Here is a 19,598-nt window from a genome sequence, read left to right on the forward strand (position 1 = left end):
GAGCCAGAGCCCTGGTGCTGGAGGAGCCACATGGAGACCCACACCAGCACTGAGATGCTTCTACCGCCACTGTATCCACAAGACTTTCCATCCACTGGCCTGTGATCTTCCTGCACTCGGTGTCATTGCATGTGTTGCCTAAAGAGGAATTTACGGACTAGTATCGACATCGGGGGTAACATTGAATTTATGGACTTGATCTGGACTGGGATGCTTTCTTAATGTACACTTGCTCTTTGATAGATAAAGTTATCTCTTACACACATGAGTGTCTATGAATTTGTTTCTCTAGTCCACCCACACTAGCCCAGACGGCCCTGGCGGCCTTGTCCTGACATCTCACCGGGCAAGGAGAGGCGGCACTTGGTGCGGTGCAGTCTGCAGGAAGTTCTTGGCAGCGGCCACTGGAAAGCCCTTTGCAAACAGGCTTCCAGGGGGGGCTCTGGGTCCAGGCCAGCCCAATCCGTATGTCTCTCTAGGACTTCCAAGGCCTTCCTCGCCCACACCTGGAATCCGCCTGGGAAGTCTCCAAGGCCCCAGGTTGCTCCCGCGGACCCGCTGTCTTCCACACCTCGCGTGTTGCCACCACCAGCACAGGACCCTCTGATTGCCTCACGCCTCCCTCAGCCCACCCTGCGCTGCGCCAGGCCCTCAGCCAGGTTTTGAGGACACAGTGTGTGGAGAAAAGGCAGGTAGCAACACTTCTCTGGGACCACTCCCCTCCCACAAGGCTTGTCCACCATTTCTCCTTCTCTAACTCACCACCCCGCCAGCGCTCCTCCCCCTCCCAGACCTGTGTGCATGCTTCAGTACACACACATGCACATCCAATTCCCTGTCGTCTATGCATGAGATCGCTTGCTTTTCATTAGAATACACTTGAAATCCCAAGGCAGAGTAGGTTTTGTTCTCCTTTTACCACCTATTTCCCGTGCCAGACGCTGCCCAGCTCCACAGGAGCGCCTGAGATGGGTGGGGGGTGGGGATTGTTTGACTCAGAGATGAACCAAAGCGTCATAGAGGATCCCTAATCACGTTTCTTTTGCCCATGGGGAGGGGGTGTCACAGATAAGTTACTCATTGTTCTCGTAGCAAAAAATCCCCCTGCAGTTAAGTCGATTGAGGCCACCCCACAGCAACCCTGTGGGGCAGAGTGGGCAGCGCTGCCCATCGGGTTTCAGAGGCTGGAATCTTGGTGGAAGTAGACCCGGCACATCCCACCCCCTGGAGAGCAGCCGGTGAGTTGGCAGCAGTCAGACATTGAACCCCTGCACTGCCTGGGCTCCTTGTATAGAAACATGTATAGAAACATGGTTTTTAACATGGTCTGACAGATAATACTTTGGGGTTCCTTCCCCTGTTTGTCCCCATCCCCCACTCCTCACCCCCACCGACAATGGACATCATCTGCCAGGAGGGGATTTCCCTGGAAGTCTTTCTCAGAGGCCAGGTTCCAGGAAGCCTCTCACAGACGTGAGTGTTTCTGAGTTGGGCCCAGCAGCACCCCATGCATTCGGGGTGCAGACACAGGTTATCTGACGAACAGCATGGTTTGCCCTGTCTCTCTCCCAGTGCCTGGGGCAGGACTTGGTGCAAAGGGGCTTAGCCATCTGTGTGCGCTAAGGATGGGTCCTGGCCACCGTCCAGCACTGCCTCAGCACTGGGTCTAAAGACTGTTTTGGACCAGGATCCGATTCTGCCCTGCTGGGAGCTGGGGCCAGGGGATGGGGCCAGAGGCGGGAGAGACGCTTCCTCCAGGGCCCCAGAAGCTTGCAGCCCCCCACTCCCACCCCCCTGCTTATCTCTGCTTACTGGTTGCAACTGAATTTAGCAGTGAGCTAACCGGCACGGCTCTGTCCCCTTGGTAAAAGGCTATTATGGTGGAATTTGCTGTAGACAGAGCCTGGGAAAAGCTGGCTCAGCTTTAGGTAATGACTTCCAACTCCTGATGAGAGGTTCCTAACTTCAGGAGCTTCCCCTGAGCCAAAAAACTGGGTCACTGTACAGCTGAGAGCTGGCCCCACAGGGGGACCCCATGGAGCTGCCCTGGAGCCTAGGGTTGCAGGGATGGGGGATTAGGAGCCTCGGTCACCGGTTTGGCCAGAATCAGACCCACTGGGCCAACTTCAGGAGCCACCCACCTGCCTCTGCTGCTCCCTTCTGGCTTTCCTATCTCCCAGCATGAGATGTGCCATGGGGAAAGGCATCCCAGCAGTAATGGCAAAGCTGCTAACGGGGCCAGTTGCTTTACTGCATGTAGTACAATACAGCCCACCCCCCCACCCCCCGGGATCTGCGATCATGTGACTGAACCAGGCATTCAGCAAAGATGAGCAGTAGGAACACATCAGTGTCACTCCCCTACTCGGAGAAATCACGTTCAAGCTTCAGCAATATCCTTCCCTACAAACTGTGCCTAATGACAAATTATTTTTTCATCAGTTAATTAAAACAGCCTGTGGAACTTCTGCCTCCAATGAGCAAGCAGGAATTGCACCCACATGAAGTTCTGGGTGTCCCTGCCCTCGTGGGGAACTCAGTCTGACCTGAGAGACAGTGAACAGAGAGACCCTGCAGTGGGCAGCCCTGGGACCAGGCTGGTAGGGGATTGTGTTCATCTGGGTTGACTAGAGAAACAAATCCAGGGAGATTCATATGTGCATAAGAAAGAGCTTTATGTAAAAGAGCAATTGTATATTGAGAAAACATCCCAGTTCAGGTCAAGTCCGATATGACCGCATATGTCCGATACCAATCTATAAAGTCCTCTTCAGACTCATGCAACACAGGCAATGACACCGAATGCAGGAAGATCACAGGGCATGGGTGGAAAGTCTTGTGGATCCAGTGGCAGTGTAAGCATCTCAGTGCTGGCAAGGGTTTCTACTTGGCTCCTCCAGCTCCGGAGCTGTAACGCAGCTCCATGTGTCTTGTCAGCAGGAAGCGAAGCAGAGTCTGTGTGTATCTGCTCTCCAGTGAGCTGCTTATCCCCTTGGCACCTCCAAATGAGGTCATCAAGCTGTGACCTGATTGACAGGCTAGACTCCACCTCTTCGCAAATTGACACCAAATTACGTAACTACCACTACAGGGATGCTGGGAAGCTCTGTTGTAGGGTGCGCACCCCGAGGACCCGCACTGCTCAGTGGCTGTTGCCAGGTCACAGAAAGCAGGGGACTGGGAAGATTCTGAGTTTTCTCTTCACATGCTTGGGGAAGGAGAACGGGACACCCTTCCTCCAAGTGCCGGTCTCCCCGCCCCTTCTTCCGCACAGGACACGTGCACAGGCTGAGCGAAACCATTCTTTCGGAGAGACACAGAGCGTGAATGACGGGCGCAAGCTGGGGAAACAAAGTGTTGTTCCAACAAAGATCGTGGGTTACAGACCTTGTGTTGCTCAGGGACACCAAGTCAGCAGGAGACAGACGGGTGTGCAGGCCGAGTGCTTTAGGGAGGGAGGGAGGGAGCCGGACACTCTCACAGCGGACAGTAAGTATCTCATTCTCACAACGACACCACAGTTCCACCACAAAATAATGGCAGATGGTCTCTTCAGGTCACCCCTGTCAGCTCCAAACCTGCAGTCAGGTTGAAGTGGCCCCCAGGAAACATAAGATGTGCTTGATAGTGCCACAGTGGCAAAGCACTCATCTGTGAACGGAAAGGTCAGCAGTTCAAACCTACCCATGGCCCCGAGGCAGTTTGGTTCTGTGGAGCCACCCTGGAGGGTCACCTGAATTGGAAATGGTCTGATGGCGAGGAGTTTGGCTTTGCGGGGCTGGGGTGGGTGGGTGTTGCAGGGAGGGCTCTGGAGAATCTACGGGCACAGATGGAAGGAAAGACATTGGCTTATTGGTAGCATCCAGGCCTCAGGCATATCGGTACGAGGAGACAAGATTGGGAGATAAGCAGGGACCCACTCCTTGAGAACCAAATCAGCCAATGAGAAGTTTGGCAGGCATAAGTTTTGGAGGTCTGGCCTAAAAATATTTACAAGTTTCTGCATTATTTTTCTTAGGGTTGAGATCTTAAATCAGATTTACAAAGGAATCCAGGCTTTAGAAAACTCAGAACTTGCACAGGTGGAAGGTCAGAGAAAAAGACAGTGTTTATTTCTGGCTATAAGATGCTTTGGGGTTGAATAGGGTGGATTAAAACCATTTCTCATCTTAGTTTTCTTCTTTTAAGAACAAAAAACCCATTGTGGATTAGGTGAAGGGTTACAGAGCAGACAATCAGTTTTACATTCACTGGTTCACAAGCATTCTGTTTCAACTCATCCAGTCTCCTCACTTGCAATCTCCATCATCACTTCCTTCCACCTATGCTTCCTGTTGTTGATGCCAAGAGGGTGACTTGGGTAACCTGTCACAGGTGAGCCGGCTCATGGGAGACAGGGACAGGAGGGGAAGCAAGAGTGTGAATCGAGTGGGAGCACCCAAGGAAGGCAGCGTGGCCTAGTCCATCAAATTCGGCTTCCTGGAGTCAGAATGCGGCAGTTCTCGGATTCTGGGTGAGTTCACCTTCCAGCTGCCGGGCCTGTCCTGTGATCTGATTTCTGCCCTGCAGCCAGCGATGGGTCGACCTTAAGTTCTAAAGGGAAACAGCAACATGTGTCGGTTCATGGTGAATTGTAGCAGAATCGCAAGATTGGAACAAAGGGAAGCAGAGTGCCTTCGGTGCTCTGGCTGTAGGAGGTCAGCCAAGCCCTGCCCTCTAGGTGGCGACAGGCTGGCCCCTAAACAGTTCCGTGCCAGATCAACACTCCCGCTTTTCTTAGATTCCCAGTCTTGGGAACTCCTCGTTTTAAATTGTAGTTTTTAAATTTGCAGAACTCGTTCTTGCTGCGTTGGGGCGGTGAGGAACCCGCAGTCAAACAGACAAGGGACATTTGCCTGAATGCAGGCCTGCACATCCTGGCCAACGAAACTGTGAGCGTCCCCAGTCTCAGAAGCTGCCTCAGTTCTTCCTGTGAGAGTGAACGTCGTTGCTGCTCCTGCCTTCCTCACTGCTCCCCAAATACCGCATTTAACTGCACATGGGGCAGGGCTCCACATGAAAAAGATCGCTTTTGGGAAATGTTGATGGCAACCTACGTGGAAGTGTGCTTAATACAATCGAATGATGGGTTGTTATAAGATTTGTGAGAGCCCCCCAATAAGATGATTAATTTAAAAGTCAATAAATAAATACAAGGATAGCTAGCCTTAGAGTGAGGGAAAGGGTCAGCCAGGACCCTCCTGTGGGGAAGTCGCTGCACTAACCACCTTTCAGCCTCGTTCCCCTGAGATCAAGGGTGGGTCCAACGGGGAGAGAAAAAGTTCTGCCCTCTTGGAGACTGTCTCCCACTCCCCAACACCCCCCCCCACTGTGGTGAGAACATCCCTGGGGGTATTCTCGCTAGGGGAGAGTCAAAATCAGAGTTCATTGGCCAGTAAAGTCTATCCCCATTAAACACTGAATGTCCCCAGCATAAGGCGTACTTCAGGTTTTGCTGTTGTAGTTACTGGGGTTCCCCTGGTGCCCCCAATTCCATCAAGGGCACACCCAGGTGTGTCCCTGAGGGCTAGGCCACCCCATCCTGGACTGGTCAGGGGAGTGGGAGCCATCTACTTTGTATCACACTCTTATCTGAGGGCAAAGCCATACATAGGGCCTGTGAATGGTCAGGAAGCATTGTCTCCTTCACATAAAAAGATGTATTATCCCAGCGGGGTCCACAAGGGCAGGCTGCCAACAGAGCCAACATCCCTGGATACTTGGTCGCGAGTTGGTGCCTCTGGCTCTTGGGAGTGTGTCTGCCACTCACCATATCTGCCAGTGGGCTCCAAAGATGCCTATCTACTCAGTCTTCTTTCTGAACGAACCAAAACAAGAAAGAGAAAACTCTATCTTCAGCAAAACTAGGAGACCCCCATGTATGAAACACAGTAAATCAAGACTGGTTTCTAAGTGGAGCCCTGGTGGGGTAGTGGGTATGCCTTAGACTGCCATCCGCGTGGCCGGCAGTTTGAAAACACCAGCAGCTTCTTGGGGGAAAGACTGAGCTTTCTACTCCTTTAAACAGTTTCAGTTGGGCAGTGAGTTTGGGTTTTTTTGTTGTTGTTTGGTTTCCAATTGTAATGTGTTAGATTTAAATTCTGAGCACTAGGTGTGCGGAAGGCTACTGTTTTCCCTGAAAACTCTAAAGCCATGTTCAAGTCTAAAATGATTCAGCTCATTTCGGCTTCCATTGGATTCTTTCTGAACATTAACAGGCAATGTGGGGGGAGGATGGAGTGGAGACCCAAAGCCCATCTGTAGACAATTGGACATCCCCCCACAGAAGGCTTGAAAGATATGAGCCAGTCAGGGTGCAGTATAACACTGACGAAATATACAGATTTCCTCTGGTTCTTTAATGCTTCCTACCCCTACATCCCACCCAATTCTACCTTACAAATCTGGTGGCTAGACCAGAGCATGTATACTGGTACAGACAAGAGCTCCCAACACAGGGAATCCAGGACAGGTAACACCCTCAGGACCAATAACGAGAGTAGTTATACCAGGAGGGTAAGGTGGGAGGAGAAAGGGGGAACCGATCAGAATGATCTACATATAACCCCCTCCCTGGGGGACAGACAACAGAAAAGTGGGTGAAGGGAGATACTGGTCAGTATAAGACATGAAAAAAATAATAATGTATAAATTATTGAGGGTTTATGAGGAAGGGGGGAAAATGACCTGATACCAAGGACTCAAGTAGAAAGAAAATGTTTTGAAAATGATGTGGCATCAAATGTACAAATGTGCTTGACCCGATGGGTGTATGTATAGATTGTGATAAGCACTGTAAGAGCCCTAACACAATGATTTTTAAATAAATAAAATATAAAAGAATTACAGCCTAAAAAACCCAAACAGAATAGGGAATAGGAATGGCTTTGCTCTCAGAGTGTGATAGAAAGTGGATGCCTGACTACCACTCCCCTGACCAGTCCAGGAAGGGGCGGCTGCACCCTCAGGGATGTGCCTGGGTGTGCCCTTGGTCAGCTTTGGGGTACTGGGCCCTGAACCGATCCCCAATCAGGGCCCGCCCCTTCTGCAGTAGCACGCCCACCCCAGTGCGGTGCCTTGCTCGGCCATCGTCACACTTTGGTCCCCGTTTCCCTTGTCTTCCCTTGCCTTCCTTACGTGGCTGTGTTTCTGTAACTATGGGGGCATGACGATGACGCCACAGTGGTCCCCCTTATCCGGATGCTGTACCTGTTAAGACTTAAAAAGTGCCCTCCGTGGCTCTCCTGGGACAGTGTGGGGGAGACTGTCCCACCTGGGAGGAAACCTGCCTCCCCGGAGCTAGGAGAGAGCTTAGAGTCTGGGCTCGGACATACCACCTCTCTCTCGCACTGGCTGAGGGAGCCGCCACCTGTAGGGAAGCTGAAGGAGAGTCCCCAAACCCTGTTTGATTCCTGGGGGTTACTAGGAAGACGGGATTGCCCCCAGATGAAGATGAGCGTGGCAGTGGGAGGAGTGGGGGGAGAGACCCTTGCTCGGGGTGCCAGAAACCCCCGCAGACAAAGAAAATCCAGCGTAGGTTTGATCTCCGGAGAAGGAAGCAGAGCACCACATGAATCCGAGGACGCTCAAAAGTGATAGAAGACAGCTGTTCTTTTCTGGAAATCAAAGCCCAACTCAGTGCCAGCGGTGGATTCTGACTCTTAGCAAACCCTACGGGACAGGGTAGAACGGCCCCTGGGGCCTTTGAGACCGTTATCTATCTATCTATCTATCTATCTATCTATCTATCTATCTATCTATCTATCTATCTATCTGTCTGTCTGTCTGTCTGTCTGTCTATCACGGGAGTAGAAAGCCGTGTCTCCACCCCTCGGAGCCGCTGGTGGTTTCAACAGTGACCTTGTGGCTAGTAGCCCTAGGCAGCACCACGCCACCCCCAGGGAAGGACAGGGGCATGTCAAACGGTGGGTTTGTAAGTGCGCACCAAGTTTTAGGGAACATTTATTACAGTCTTAAGCAGGACACGGGGAAGACAAGGATATAGTTTCCAGATGGGGGAGACTGGAGTTGGCACAGGTGTCCGAGGGTTTGCTAAAAAACAGAACTTGAGAAAGGACCTGGGAGGTCAGGAAAATGGTCCCACCTGCATATGCAGCAGATCAAAAGAGCAGTTGCAGGTGGGGCTGCCCGTGTGGGATTGGAGCCATAATTGGTGGAAGGCTTATTTTGTAGCGCCGCACAGAGGAATTACCAAGATTGACCCAGGGGCACGGGGGCATGGTTCATGTCTAGGCAGCACTCAAGTCCCTCCTGCAGGGAACACCCTTTCCGTGGTGCCCTGTCTGAGGGTTAAAGGATTAAAGGAACGTTTTTTATTGTTGTTTTAGACACCTATGTACACAAAGGTGGGGGGCTTTAAAATGTTTATAAAAAATTGGTATGGAAAGATAATGGAATTTTCCTATGAACTTTTTGAAGTTGGTATATATCTATCTACCTATATAGATAGATATATAAAATAGAACCAACCTAGTGTAATCAAGTCAATTCTGCCTTATAATAACCCTGCAAGTAAAGCAACATCATTGTGTGTTCACCTGCCCGATATGATCGCTGAAGACAAATGTGTACATAAACAAATGTGAAGAAAGCTAATGGTGCCCGGCAATCAAAAGATATAGCGTCTGGGGTCTTAAAGGCTTGAAGGTAAACAAGCGGCCATCTAGCTCAGAAGCAACAAAGCCCACATGGAAGAACACACCAGCCGGTGTGATCACGAGGTGTAGAAGGGATCAGGTACCAGGCATCAAAGAACAAAAAAATCATATCATTGTGAATGAGGGGGAGTGTGGCGTGGGGACCCAAAGCCCATCTGTAGGCAACTGGACATCCCCTTAAGGAAGGGTCTCGGGGAGGAGATCAGAAGGTCAGGGTGCCGTGTAGCAACTATGCTAATATACTGTCTCCCTGCTTCTCAAGAACTTTGTGGGAGGCGAGGGGAGGGGGTGCCACCTTCCCTGCCCAGGTCAAAAGGCAGGAGATAAACAAACAAAACACCAAATTCACTGTCATCGAGTCAATTCCAACACATAGCAACCCCGTAGGACAGAGAAGAATCACCCCTTGGTTCTCTGAGACGTTGGGGATCTTTACAAGAATAGACACCCTATTTTTCTCGCGAGGTGTGCGTGCTTGGGGGTTTGGCCTGCTGGCCTGTGGAAGGCGCTCAGTCTATAGCTCACTTTGCACTGGGGTCCCCGGAAAACACTAGGAAGGTGGAGAAAAAATTCATTTGTAAAAATTGAAATGTTGGTGAAAATTGGGATTTTTCCCCCCTAAGTAAGCCCACACTTGGTGAATAGTTCTCACATCCATATCTGGAGAGGAACTCCAGGAACCAGGACCGAGACCCTCGCAGAACCATTGGCAGCCCTGCTTCTCTGCGTAGTGCACGGAGACCACTGGGCCGTGCGGCCGTTCTCCCTGGCACCAGCCTCAAAGGAGAGGGACCACCCACAGCATTTGCCCGGCTGTAATTGCCTGTTACAGAAAGGTCAGCCACACAGTCATGGGAACCTTGTTTGAAGCTGTGGGACTCTTCCGTTCTGAATTAGAATAGCAGTTTGCTGAGGCTCACCACCCTTTTAGTGAACAAAGATAGCCCCTGACTGGTATAAAACGTCTCCATCAGCTGGTCTGCTGGCGGGAGTAGGGGGCCTGCGCTAGAGCTGCCAGTGGAGCACAGCTGGGTTCCTCACCAGAGCAACTATCTCCTCCTCCCTGCTTTTCCGTCCGGTCATCCTCAGCCTGAGCAGACTTTCCCCAGGTACAGCCATCGGAGCTGCTCCACGGTCCTTCCCGCCACGGCCCAGGCAGCCACGGGGTCCACGGTTCCTGGGGGGTGGACCTGGAGTCCGCAGTACTGTTTGCTCTCCAGAGCATGTTGGCCCGTCTTTCCAGGGGCTTCCTGCGCCCGACCAGTACATCCTGGATAAGCTCCCTCTGTCATGGTCACGGTCATGGTGTGAGACAGGGACATTGCGGGCTCCTGAGGGAGAAGAAGCGGGCTGAGCTGACTCTGCACCCCTTCCCCAGGAGTCCTCCTGTGGCCAGGGCCTCCTTCCTATTTAAAGGCACACGGCTCTGAGTGAAGGGCCCTAAATGCTGCAAGGAGGCGGGCCCAGGACTCCTAGGTGTTTTGCCATCGTGGGTCATCTTTGCACCGTGATTTACCACAGAGAAGGCATTCTTGCATCTCCCTGCTCATCTGGCTCTGTGCCTTCACCTGCTTTCCCGAGACACTTCTCCCACTGCCTCGTGGTGTTGTTTCTGCCTCGTGGAAGTGCCCCTCTCAGCTCTTCAGTCTTACCCCAGCCCTCCCTGAGGCAAAGAGCTCCCCAAGGCTGCTGGGTGGAAGATGGGCCTCACGGGCCCCTGCTGCTGCAGATCCAAGCGCAGGAGACCACGTCTTCCCTGGTCGGTCGGATTGAGGTCCGCCTGTGGGCAATGCCTCCCTGCTTCCTTTCCAGCACTTGCGTTTTGGTGGGGACCTCTGTGCCACTTGAGGAGGGCCTAGGCTGTTCCAGCCACCTCGTGTCTGTGGGGCCCGTGTCCAGGGGTGTGGCACAGAGTCCTGGCCCCGGGTCTTCTCCATCGACTAGTCATGGCACTCAGCCGTCTGAAATGGCCAGCCACGGTGGGGTGGGAGGGGTGGGGAGGGCTAACCTTCAGGGCTCACGGGCTCATCACAGCACTTGACTTTGTTGAAAGTTTCTCATCAGAACCCCTCCAACCCTGGGCAGCATTTTCCTCAGTCCCCGTTCAATGACTGCTGCTCCTTGAAGCTCCTCTGCTGCCGTAAATGGCAGGCTCCCCACAGAGCTTTCCTGGGCCCACGGCGCGGCTCTCCTCTTGCTGAGACTGGTGAAACAAATGTGCCACTCTTCCAGATTTTGAAACAAACATTGAACACAGGGTCTGAGTCACAGTTCCTGATGTCGTTTCCAAAAAGCCAAGCTCACTGCTGTTGACCGGATTCTGACTCAGCTACCGCATAGGACAGGGTAGAGCTGCCTTGTGGGTTTCCGAAACTGTGACTCTTGACGGGAGTAGACAGTCTCATCTTTCTCCCTTGGAGCAATTGGCGTTTTCAAACTGCTGATCTTGCGGTTTACAGTCCAACGAGTAACCACTACGCCACCAGGGCTCCTTAGACAGCCCCTACTCCCAGCACATCCAAACAGAAACTTGCGATCCGCTACCCTCCCATGAGCCTCATTCCCTGGCTCCCCAGCTCAGTTAACAGCACCCCTCCTGCTTGGGCTTCAAAGCTCCGCCCTGCACGTGGCCTCCCTCTCACCCCGGGGTTACCTCCTGGACAGTCCCCTTATTCTCACGGCTTTCTCTGCCTCCAGCCTGTCTCTTCTCCTTGATATGGACCAGCGTGCCTTCCTATTTGGAGACCTCAGGGCAGTGGTTCTCAACCTCCCTCATGCCACGGCCCTTTCACACAGTTCCTTACGTGGTGGTGACCCCCCCCAACCATAACGTTATTTTCATTGCTACTTCATCACTGTGATTTTGCTACTGTGATGAATAGGGCGACCCTTGTGGAAGGGTCATTGGACCCCCAAAGGGGTCTCGACCCACAGGTTGAGAGTCACTGCCTCAGATGCCTTGTCCAGGCCCTTCCCATTCTATCTCTTCGAGTCTCCATTTCCTTCACACAATTCAGCTGGCTGATGCAGGCCCCGAGAATGACAACGGCTTGCACCTGAAGTGCCTGCCCTGTCCGGCCCACCCCGCGGGCATGCTTCTGGGCCTTTGCACGTGCACGGCAAAGGTTTTGCTCATAGAGAATAGTTCACCCTTTAAGACCCAGTTTAGACACCTCCGCTTTTGAGAGACCTGCTCAGACCTCCCCGAAAGAGCCCTCTGCCTCTCCCCTGGGCCACGTGGCAGTTGGTCTTGCAGGGCAGTGTGCGTACATCTGCCTCCTTTCTAGACTAGAGGCTCCCAGGGGACAGAGTCCCCTGTCTGATTCACTTTCTAAACAATTTATTTTAATGCAATATTAAATAGGTCCTTATGAAGATGATAAGAACACTTATAAAATATGTATAAGATGTAAATGAACACCTGTGGACTCAGCTCTCAGTAGAAGAGCTAGCGTTCCTTTACACCAGCAATACTGGTTACAATCCAGGGTCAGTGAGTGACAGAGTGCCCCGAGACTTGCAGGCATGAATGAGGCTGGAGTCAAGTTCTCCGCGGGCTGCTCCAGTTGCTGCATAAGCTCCAGGCAGAGGGCTGACGATGGAACCATGTCCCTGCCCCTGCCCCACCTCGCTTTGGGAGTTCACTGTAGTCATGTGGATGCGTCTTTCTGTCACTCTGCTCGCACAGGCTGATGGTGTAGCCGCTTGGGGCCTGGGGACACCGTGAGGAACCAAAGGGCCAGAACCACCTTCCTAGGGAGTGCCACGTCAACGGGCTTTCAGAGGAAGGAGCCCACATCACAGAGCCTCTCACGTTCCTCCACTACCACCCTGTGCTCCCCCGTAAGAGGCACTGGTGGGGAACATGGTCTGGCGGCTCGGGTACTGAAACCCCCCTGCTCTACCGAAGCAAGACATGACTCCCGGGTGCGTTCCTTTCATGTCTGAGTGCAGCTGTCGCCATCCAAGGTTCTAACCCCGCCCCCCCGCCCCATTCGCCGTGAGGCCTACAGACAGCAGACCCTCAAACCAGACGGGGCTTAGGGGTGTTGGCCCTCCATGCAGTTAAAAACCCTCACCAAATTGTTCTCTCTCCAAAAACATAACTAATAACCCGTGGACTAGAAGCCTTCCTCGTGGCATCAGCAGTCGATGAGCACATTCTCTTGATGTGTGCGTGACGTACCACACTCACGTGAAAGCTGCATCTTCAGGAGGAGACCGAAAAGGTGTTTCACAGGACGGGGTCAGGAAGGAGAGTTAGTGCTATGGAGAGCTACGATGGCCAAGTAAAGCCAAGGGAACTGAGGAGCTGGGAAGGGCCTTGACCCCCGAGGGAAAGGCCAGCATCTCCAGTGCGCTGCAGGGGACTGAGAGCGGTGAGGAGTGGAGGGGAGGCGTGAGTGACGAGAACCCTTCTCAAGGCGTCTTGCTGTAAAGGAGAGTGGACAGTAGCTGCAGAGGGTCAGATGTCTTTCTTCTCTTTTCTTTTTTTAGGCTGGGGAAAGCATGTGTATATGGTAATTGAAATGTTCCCCTAGAGAAGGAAGAGGGGAGAATGTGTGATGGTGAGAAGCGGGCTCTGGGCGCAGGAGGCAGACACGTCAGGAGACCCACGCCAGGAGGCTGTGAACTGCAGGTTCCCCTCGGCCGGTCTCCGCTTTCCCAGTGAGAAGGCCAGCCAGAGAGGAGCGACTGGGAAGAGGAGGGAGTAGGAAGAAGTTGGAGGCTCTCCTCCGGCTCCCATCTCGAAGTCCCACACACTAGTGGTTCCCAACAATGGACGGACAGATGGACGTGTATCCTCTCACGGTCCTGGAAGCTACCAGCCTGAAGCCAAGGGTGTCAGCAGGGTCATGCCCTCTCCGAAGCCCTCGGGGAAGGAGTGACTCACTGCTTACCAGCTCCAGCTTCTGGTCTCAGGAGGTCCTGGGCTGATGGGGGTGTCACATGGCCGCCTTCCCTTTGTGGCCGGCTTTTCTCTATATTAGGCCGCCAGTCTGAGGGTCCACCCAAGCCCAGCATGGACTCATGCCAGCTCATGCAATTACATCCACAAAGACTATTTTAAAGAAGGTCCACACTCGCAGGTGCCAGGGGTGAAGACTTGACCGTATCTTTCCGGGGGATGCAAATCAACCCCCGGAATGCATAAGGACCAAGGGAGAGGTCTGAGCAGCCATCCAGGAGCAGGGGAGGCTGAGGGAGGGCCCTGGGCAGAGGCCCCTGTGCGCCAGGTGTACACAGGTCTGGGGCAGGGAGCACTCTCGCGCAATGCAGGCTCTGCCAGGTGCAGAAGGTAGTGTGTGCGCCTCTCCTGTCCCCATCATGTCGAGAATCGACAAACGGAGGCTTCCTCCTCATCACATTAAACATTTCCCAGAGAACAGCGTCCTGGTGCGACATTCAGCTGAACAGCCACGGGGTACACAGAAGATTGCTTGTGTGTACCAGGCAATGCAGCCTCCGTGAAAACAGCTAAGTGAGCAGAAACCACAGACCTGGCATAGCCTGGAGAGGGCTCTGTAGTCATGGGCGAAAGGCCAAAGATGGCCCACCGGGGTAGTCTCAGACTCTGGTTGGCTTACGGCAGCACAAAGTGGCTGGATAGACGGATGTGTGTTGGTTGGCGACAGAAAGGCTGGGTGGCAATTTAATAGAGTGTTTTTTTCCTCTAGAAATGCTATCAGAGCACAGGGTGCCGTGCCCCTGCCAGCAGCGGCTCAGAGAGGAGAAAGGCTGGCAAGCTGGGTCAGAGGGGAAGGCCCACGAGGGAACCAATGTCCACCTGCCTATCTCCCTGCTGCCGCATCAGACCACCAAACGCTGCTGGCCCCGTGGCAGCCCGGCCCCGGGCAGGCTGCAGGTGGAGGGAGGCTGGAGCCCGGCACTCTGACCACAGCCTTGCACCTGCAGAAGCAGCTCCCTTTCTCACGTCTGGATGGGCTTTACCTGGCATCGAGCCTGCGGGGCGGGGATGGCCCCTACTGGCCATTAAGATGTGCCCTGTCCCCAGCTCTCAGGGGTCAGCATGTGAAAGTGACATACAGGGGCGGGCTGCAAGCTGAGCTCCCCTGGAGAGGGCAGAGGACTGATACCACGGTCCCACCCTCACAGATTCTCTTGGATACAAACCAGGCACCAGAATTTTTAAAATCATCCCAGATGTTTCTAATGGGTAGGTGTAAAGCCTTGGTATTCGATGTGTACTTCACCTGAAAGCTCTTTAAAAATGCAGAATCTTGGACCCCAGCCCAGATCTGCCAAATCAGCACCTGCGTTTTTACCAGGGTACTCAGACGCCTGCCACCTGGCCCAGGGCTCAAGTGGGAGACACTTGTCCAGGCTGGGCTTGGGGGTCAGTCAGCCCTCGGCACACGGTGGCTGTGGCGGAACCACTAGGCAGGAGGGGAGGGTGGTCATGGCACTCGGCAGGGTCACCTGACTCACCAGAGGCCTCTCTGCTGCTTCTCTAAGACGTGTCTCTAACACACCGCCATCTTCAATGTTGTTTCAGCGTTTCCAGGAGACTGGACCCCAAAGACCCCCTGGGTAGCCAGAGAGCAGCTTCCCCAACCCCGAAGCAGGCTTCCTCGACTGCTCCGGCCCGGGAGAGCCCCCGGGAAACGAGGGCCCAGGGCCCGGCAGGCCAGGAGGCAGATGGCCCCCGCAGGATGCTACAGGTGGACAGCAGGCCGCAGAGAGCAGGACGGTCCCCTTCGGTGTCACCGGACAGAGGCAGCACCCCCACATCACCCTATTCCGTCCCCCAGATTGCCCCCCTTCCCAGCAGCACCCTGTGTCCCATATGCAAGACCTCGGACCTCAAGTCGACACCCAGCCAGCCAAACTTCAACACCTGCACCCAGTGTCACAACAAGGTCTGCAACCAGTGTGGATTCAACCCCAATCCTCACCTCACCCAGGTAATGAGCTCATGCCGCCCCCCCCACCCAGCTCTCTCCTGCCCTCCATCCTTTTCCTCCAACTCTCCTTTCCTCACCCTTGTCCTTGGCCACCTGGGGGCTCTTCCAGGCGCCAAGATGGGGGGGGGGGAGGCCCTTGCCTCCCCTGCTGGGGAATTTTCATACCCCTTTGGGTGTGGAAACTGCTTTTTGACTTGGCCCAGGTTCAGACTGGAAAGATGGATTTGGAAAGGGCTAATGACAGTCTCATGGATAACGTGGTCCCCTCATGTATTCATTTGGAGAGAGCCATGAGCAGCTGAAGGGCCCAAATAGAGGCGGGTTTTCTTGGTCCTAGAGCTGCCTCTGTCGCCGCCTGGGCCCCAGAAGGGGATGCTGGTGATAGAAGCAAGATTTTCGGGGTGGCAGAAAGCTTCCTTCCAGCAGGGCCCAGGGAAGCTTCTCCTCTGACCTTTTTCCCCAGTTTGCTAAAGGCCAGAGGTGTCAGGGCAGCCACTCCTTCCCAGAGAGATGACCTTGGAGTGGAATAGAGACCTAGGCAGTGGCCACGCATCCACCCAGGATGGAGTGCTCTGCACTGCGAGACTGCTGCAGAGCTGTTTCTGGGACTGGGCTCTCGCCCGGGACCAGAGCCCCATTCTGACTCTTCGGGTCGCTTTGAGCTGACATGGAATGCTCAGCCATCTAGGATGGGTTCTGTACGTATCAGCTTCCTTTGAGGTGAACTGAGGAGGTTTGCTGGCTTCTTCCCTCTCCTCTGGGGTGGCCCACAGGAGTCCCTGGGTCTCCCTTGGGGATGCTGCCCTCGGGTGGGATGGAGAGGAGCCGAGCGTAGGTGCCAGCGAGGTGCTCCTCGGACCACGCACAAGGATAGGGTGGGGTGGGGGACGAGTGAGAATAGTTACTCACAGGTTGGGGTCTATTTGTGACATGAGGTGTGCTGTGGGTGGGAGCCGTGTGACTTGCAGGAGGTGAGTGTGAGGTTCTGCGGAAGGAGCTGTTGGCGTGGGGGGATGACTCAGTGCACTTGGAGTTGCTCCTGGAATGGGGGAGTGTGGGGAGCTCTGAGGAGGCGTGCAGGCTCGTGATTATTACATCTGTGGTTAGACATGGGCCCCGCCCGACGCCAATCCATTAGGTAAGTGTTTGTTGTTCCATATGGAGAAGAACAGTGTGGTGAAGGCCAGCAAAGCTCACCCGCGTGGTTCTGCCAGTGAACGGCCACAAGCTCGGGGCTCGCTGGAGGAGGAGGGCTTAGGCTTGGGCTTGGCAGGCAGCCCAGGCTGCCGTGGGCTGGGCTCACCCCTCTCGGCCCAGGCTTCTCTGAGCTAGTCCTTGGAGCAGCAGGGCCTGGACAGCTCTGGGCGAGGTGGCCGTGGGCCGCACTGGGTGGAATCAGTGCCCCGGTGGGCATCTCAGCCCTTGTCGCACCACAGGCTCTGCCTTCAGGCCCACCCAGACCCAAGCCCTTCAGCAAGGTGGGAAGGGAGCCAGGTTGGCTGTGCCTGGAAGAGCAACAGAGTGGGAGGACCTTGGAGACGCTCGGTCCATCTGCTTCCTGTGCTAGGAGGAATCTGGGGCTCATGGCCAGGAGGGACGGGCCCCTCCAACTGACTGCAGAGGCACCGTGTTTGGTGAGGAGTAGGCCTCTTAGCCAAGGCCTGGAGGGAACCTTGGGGCTGGAGAAATGGGTGGCTCTTTGCTGGGAGACTAGGGGGTTTCAGCATCCAGAGAACCACGACCAGGCTGCAGCCCTTTAGGGGCCAGCTTTCTCACTCCGCTGTGGGCTGGTGTGCTGAGGTGCCCAGTGTGGGCAACACGGGCCAGCTTGTCCGGCAGCTTTTCACCTCCAGGAGGCAGAGCTGCCTCCGGCCATCCCTCCGAGAGAAACAATGCCTGGCAGGTTTTCCCAAGGGGCCAGGGAAACCTCACCCTCACGCTGGGGAAGGTGCTCTTTGTGGGTACACCCCTCTCTGACCAGGAGATGGGAAAACAACGCTTCTGTAGAGTTCGGCCCACCACTGGCGGAGAGATGCAAGACCTCGTCAGGTCACATCCGCCCTGACCACCTCTCACTGGACATACTCCTACTGGACGTCATGTCAGCCACGAAAGCTGTTTCTAAGGCTCCTTCTGCGGTCCTTGGGCCCTGGGCTTGGACAAGAGGCAGGCCTGAAGGTGGTCGTGTCCGGGAGGCAGGGCCTCGGGCAGAAGGCACCTCCCAGGAGACCCCGATCCTGCACTCGCTCTCTTTTTTGGTTTCTCACTTCCATGCCCACCAAAATGGAAAGGGGCGGGATGCTGGTGGTCCCGAGCGGAGCATCATAGCAGACAGGGGTGCCTGTGACTGCTCCTATAGCCAATGGCACATGTCCCCAAGGTCTGCCGGGACATATTGCCTCCGGGATGCACTGCTTCCCTGCCTCCTGCTGGACAGAGATATGAGTGCACAGTGCTAGGGAAGGCTCCAGGGCCTCTGGGTCCCAGAAGCTGCCTGGATTTGGGGAAGGAGCACGCTGTTTACAGTTGCACAGCAAGGAGTAACTTTTGGAAAGTCCCAGCTCTCCCCGGGCTCATTGGGGCGAATCCCAAACCAGTGACTAGGCCTCCAGTTCTCCCACCAGGATCCCTCAGCCTCACTGCCCTGCCTGCAGCCCAGCTTTGTGCAGGCTGGGGCTGGCACAGAACGAACAGGTCTGCCCAGCCACTCTTCTCGGTAGAGGCTGTTTCTGCCCGGAATTGCCCGGTCCTGGTAGCGCAGAGCAAGTGGATTATTTCACCTGTAGGAAATCCGAGTAGAAGACCAGGGGTTCAATTTTGGGATCCAAACTTTCCCACCACCCAAAATGGACCCTCTGGCTGAGGACGCCCTGAGTGAAGGAGGCCAGAGGAGTGTGGCCCTGGACTTTGGCATGTCAGCTTGTTTAGTGTCCAGGGACGGGATGAAGGCAGGAGCAGGTGGCTCCTCTCCCCTCTCCAGACGAGGCTTTGTGGACAAGTACCTGAGGCTTCTTGAATCACAGCTTTCTGTAAAGGAGAAGCCGGAGACTGGCAATGGGCCTCCGCTTCCCCACCCTTCAGTGATACACTTGTGGGCCGCCCCACCCCCTTTATTCACTGGGAGGGAGGCCCCGCTGCACTTGCCAGGCTCCACTAGGCCAACTGCGGAAAGGAGACAAGATGTGGCCATGAACCAGCTGGGTGGGGGGAAGGAAGGCCAGATTAGGGTGGGCAGACAGAGGGGGGTGCACTGCGGAGAGTATAAGCAGCAGGCCCAGCTCATCTCTGCCCCATTCAGAGCAGCCAGCTCCTGCAGGTGAGCACTGCCCTGCTCCTGGGCACAGTGTCACCGGAGGAGTGCAGTGTAGAGGGCAGGCAGAAGACATGCCTGGCTTTCAGGTCAGACCCCAGAGTCCTCCCAGAGTACTACCTGGGGTGAGGCTGCAGCCTTTAGCGCCCCCACCACCCCACCTCCCATCAAGCCTGTCACGTTCAGGTTCAGGCAACCATCTGCCTCCCACCTCCCTGATTCTAATCAAAATCACTTGCCAGGAACCCCTACCCCCCAGAAGTACAGACAGAGCATAGTCTTGGCTCACCTGTTCTAAGTTCCTTAACCTGTGTGTTTCCCCTGCCCCCGAGTGGACGTAGCAAGCCTTGGGTCCAGGCACTTCCCAGGCTGTGTGGGGTGGAGAAGAGCCAGAGGCAAAGACACAGCGGCTCTGAGCATTTCCTCTGTTGCCTGCATCCCACTCCCTTCCTGCTAGGGCAGGGGCCAGATGGCCCGGGGGTGGTGCTGCAGATGCAGTATGCAGCCAGCCGTCTGCCTGTTCTTGGCCACACTACTGCCCAGGCCACAGTGGAGGAAGGAGAAAGTGTTGGAAGGACTTGGGCCCAGAGGCGGACTGAGGAAAGAATGTGTTCTCCTGGCTAGGGTGGGGAGGACTCCCGCCCT

General features: G+C 54.7%; 1 protein-coding gene across 1 annotated transcript in view; it reads left to right on the plus strand.

The window, feature by feature from the left end:
- Nucleotides 1-19,598, plus strand: part of BSN (bassoon presynaptic cytomatrix protein) — a 109,085-nt gene that overhangs the window by 52,788 nt on the left and 36,699 nt on the right. Inside the window, exon 3 of the mRNA XM_075547915.1 lies at nucleotides 15,235-15,643. Coding sequence (XP_075404030.1) covers nucleotides 15,235-15,643 — 409 coding nt within the window. The remainder of the gene's footprint in view (nucleotides 1-15,234; nucleotides 15,644-19,598) is intronic.

The sequence above is a fragment of the Tenrec ecaudatus genome, chromosome 4, assembly GCF_050624435.1.
Source record: "Tenrec ecaudatus isolate mTenEca1 chromosome 4, mTenEca1.hap1, whole genome shotgun sequence".
Classification (NCBI taxonomy): domain Eukaryota; kingdom Metazoa; phylum Chordata; class Mammalia; order Afrosoricida; family Tenrecidae; genus Tenrec; species Tenrec ecaudatus.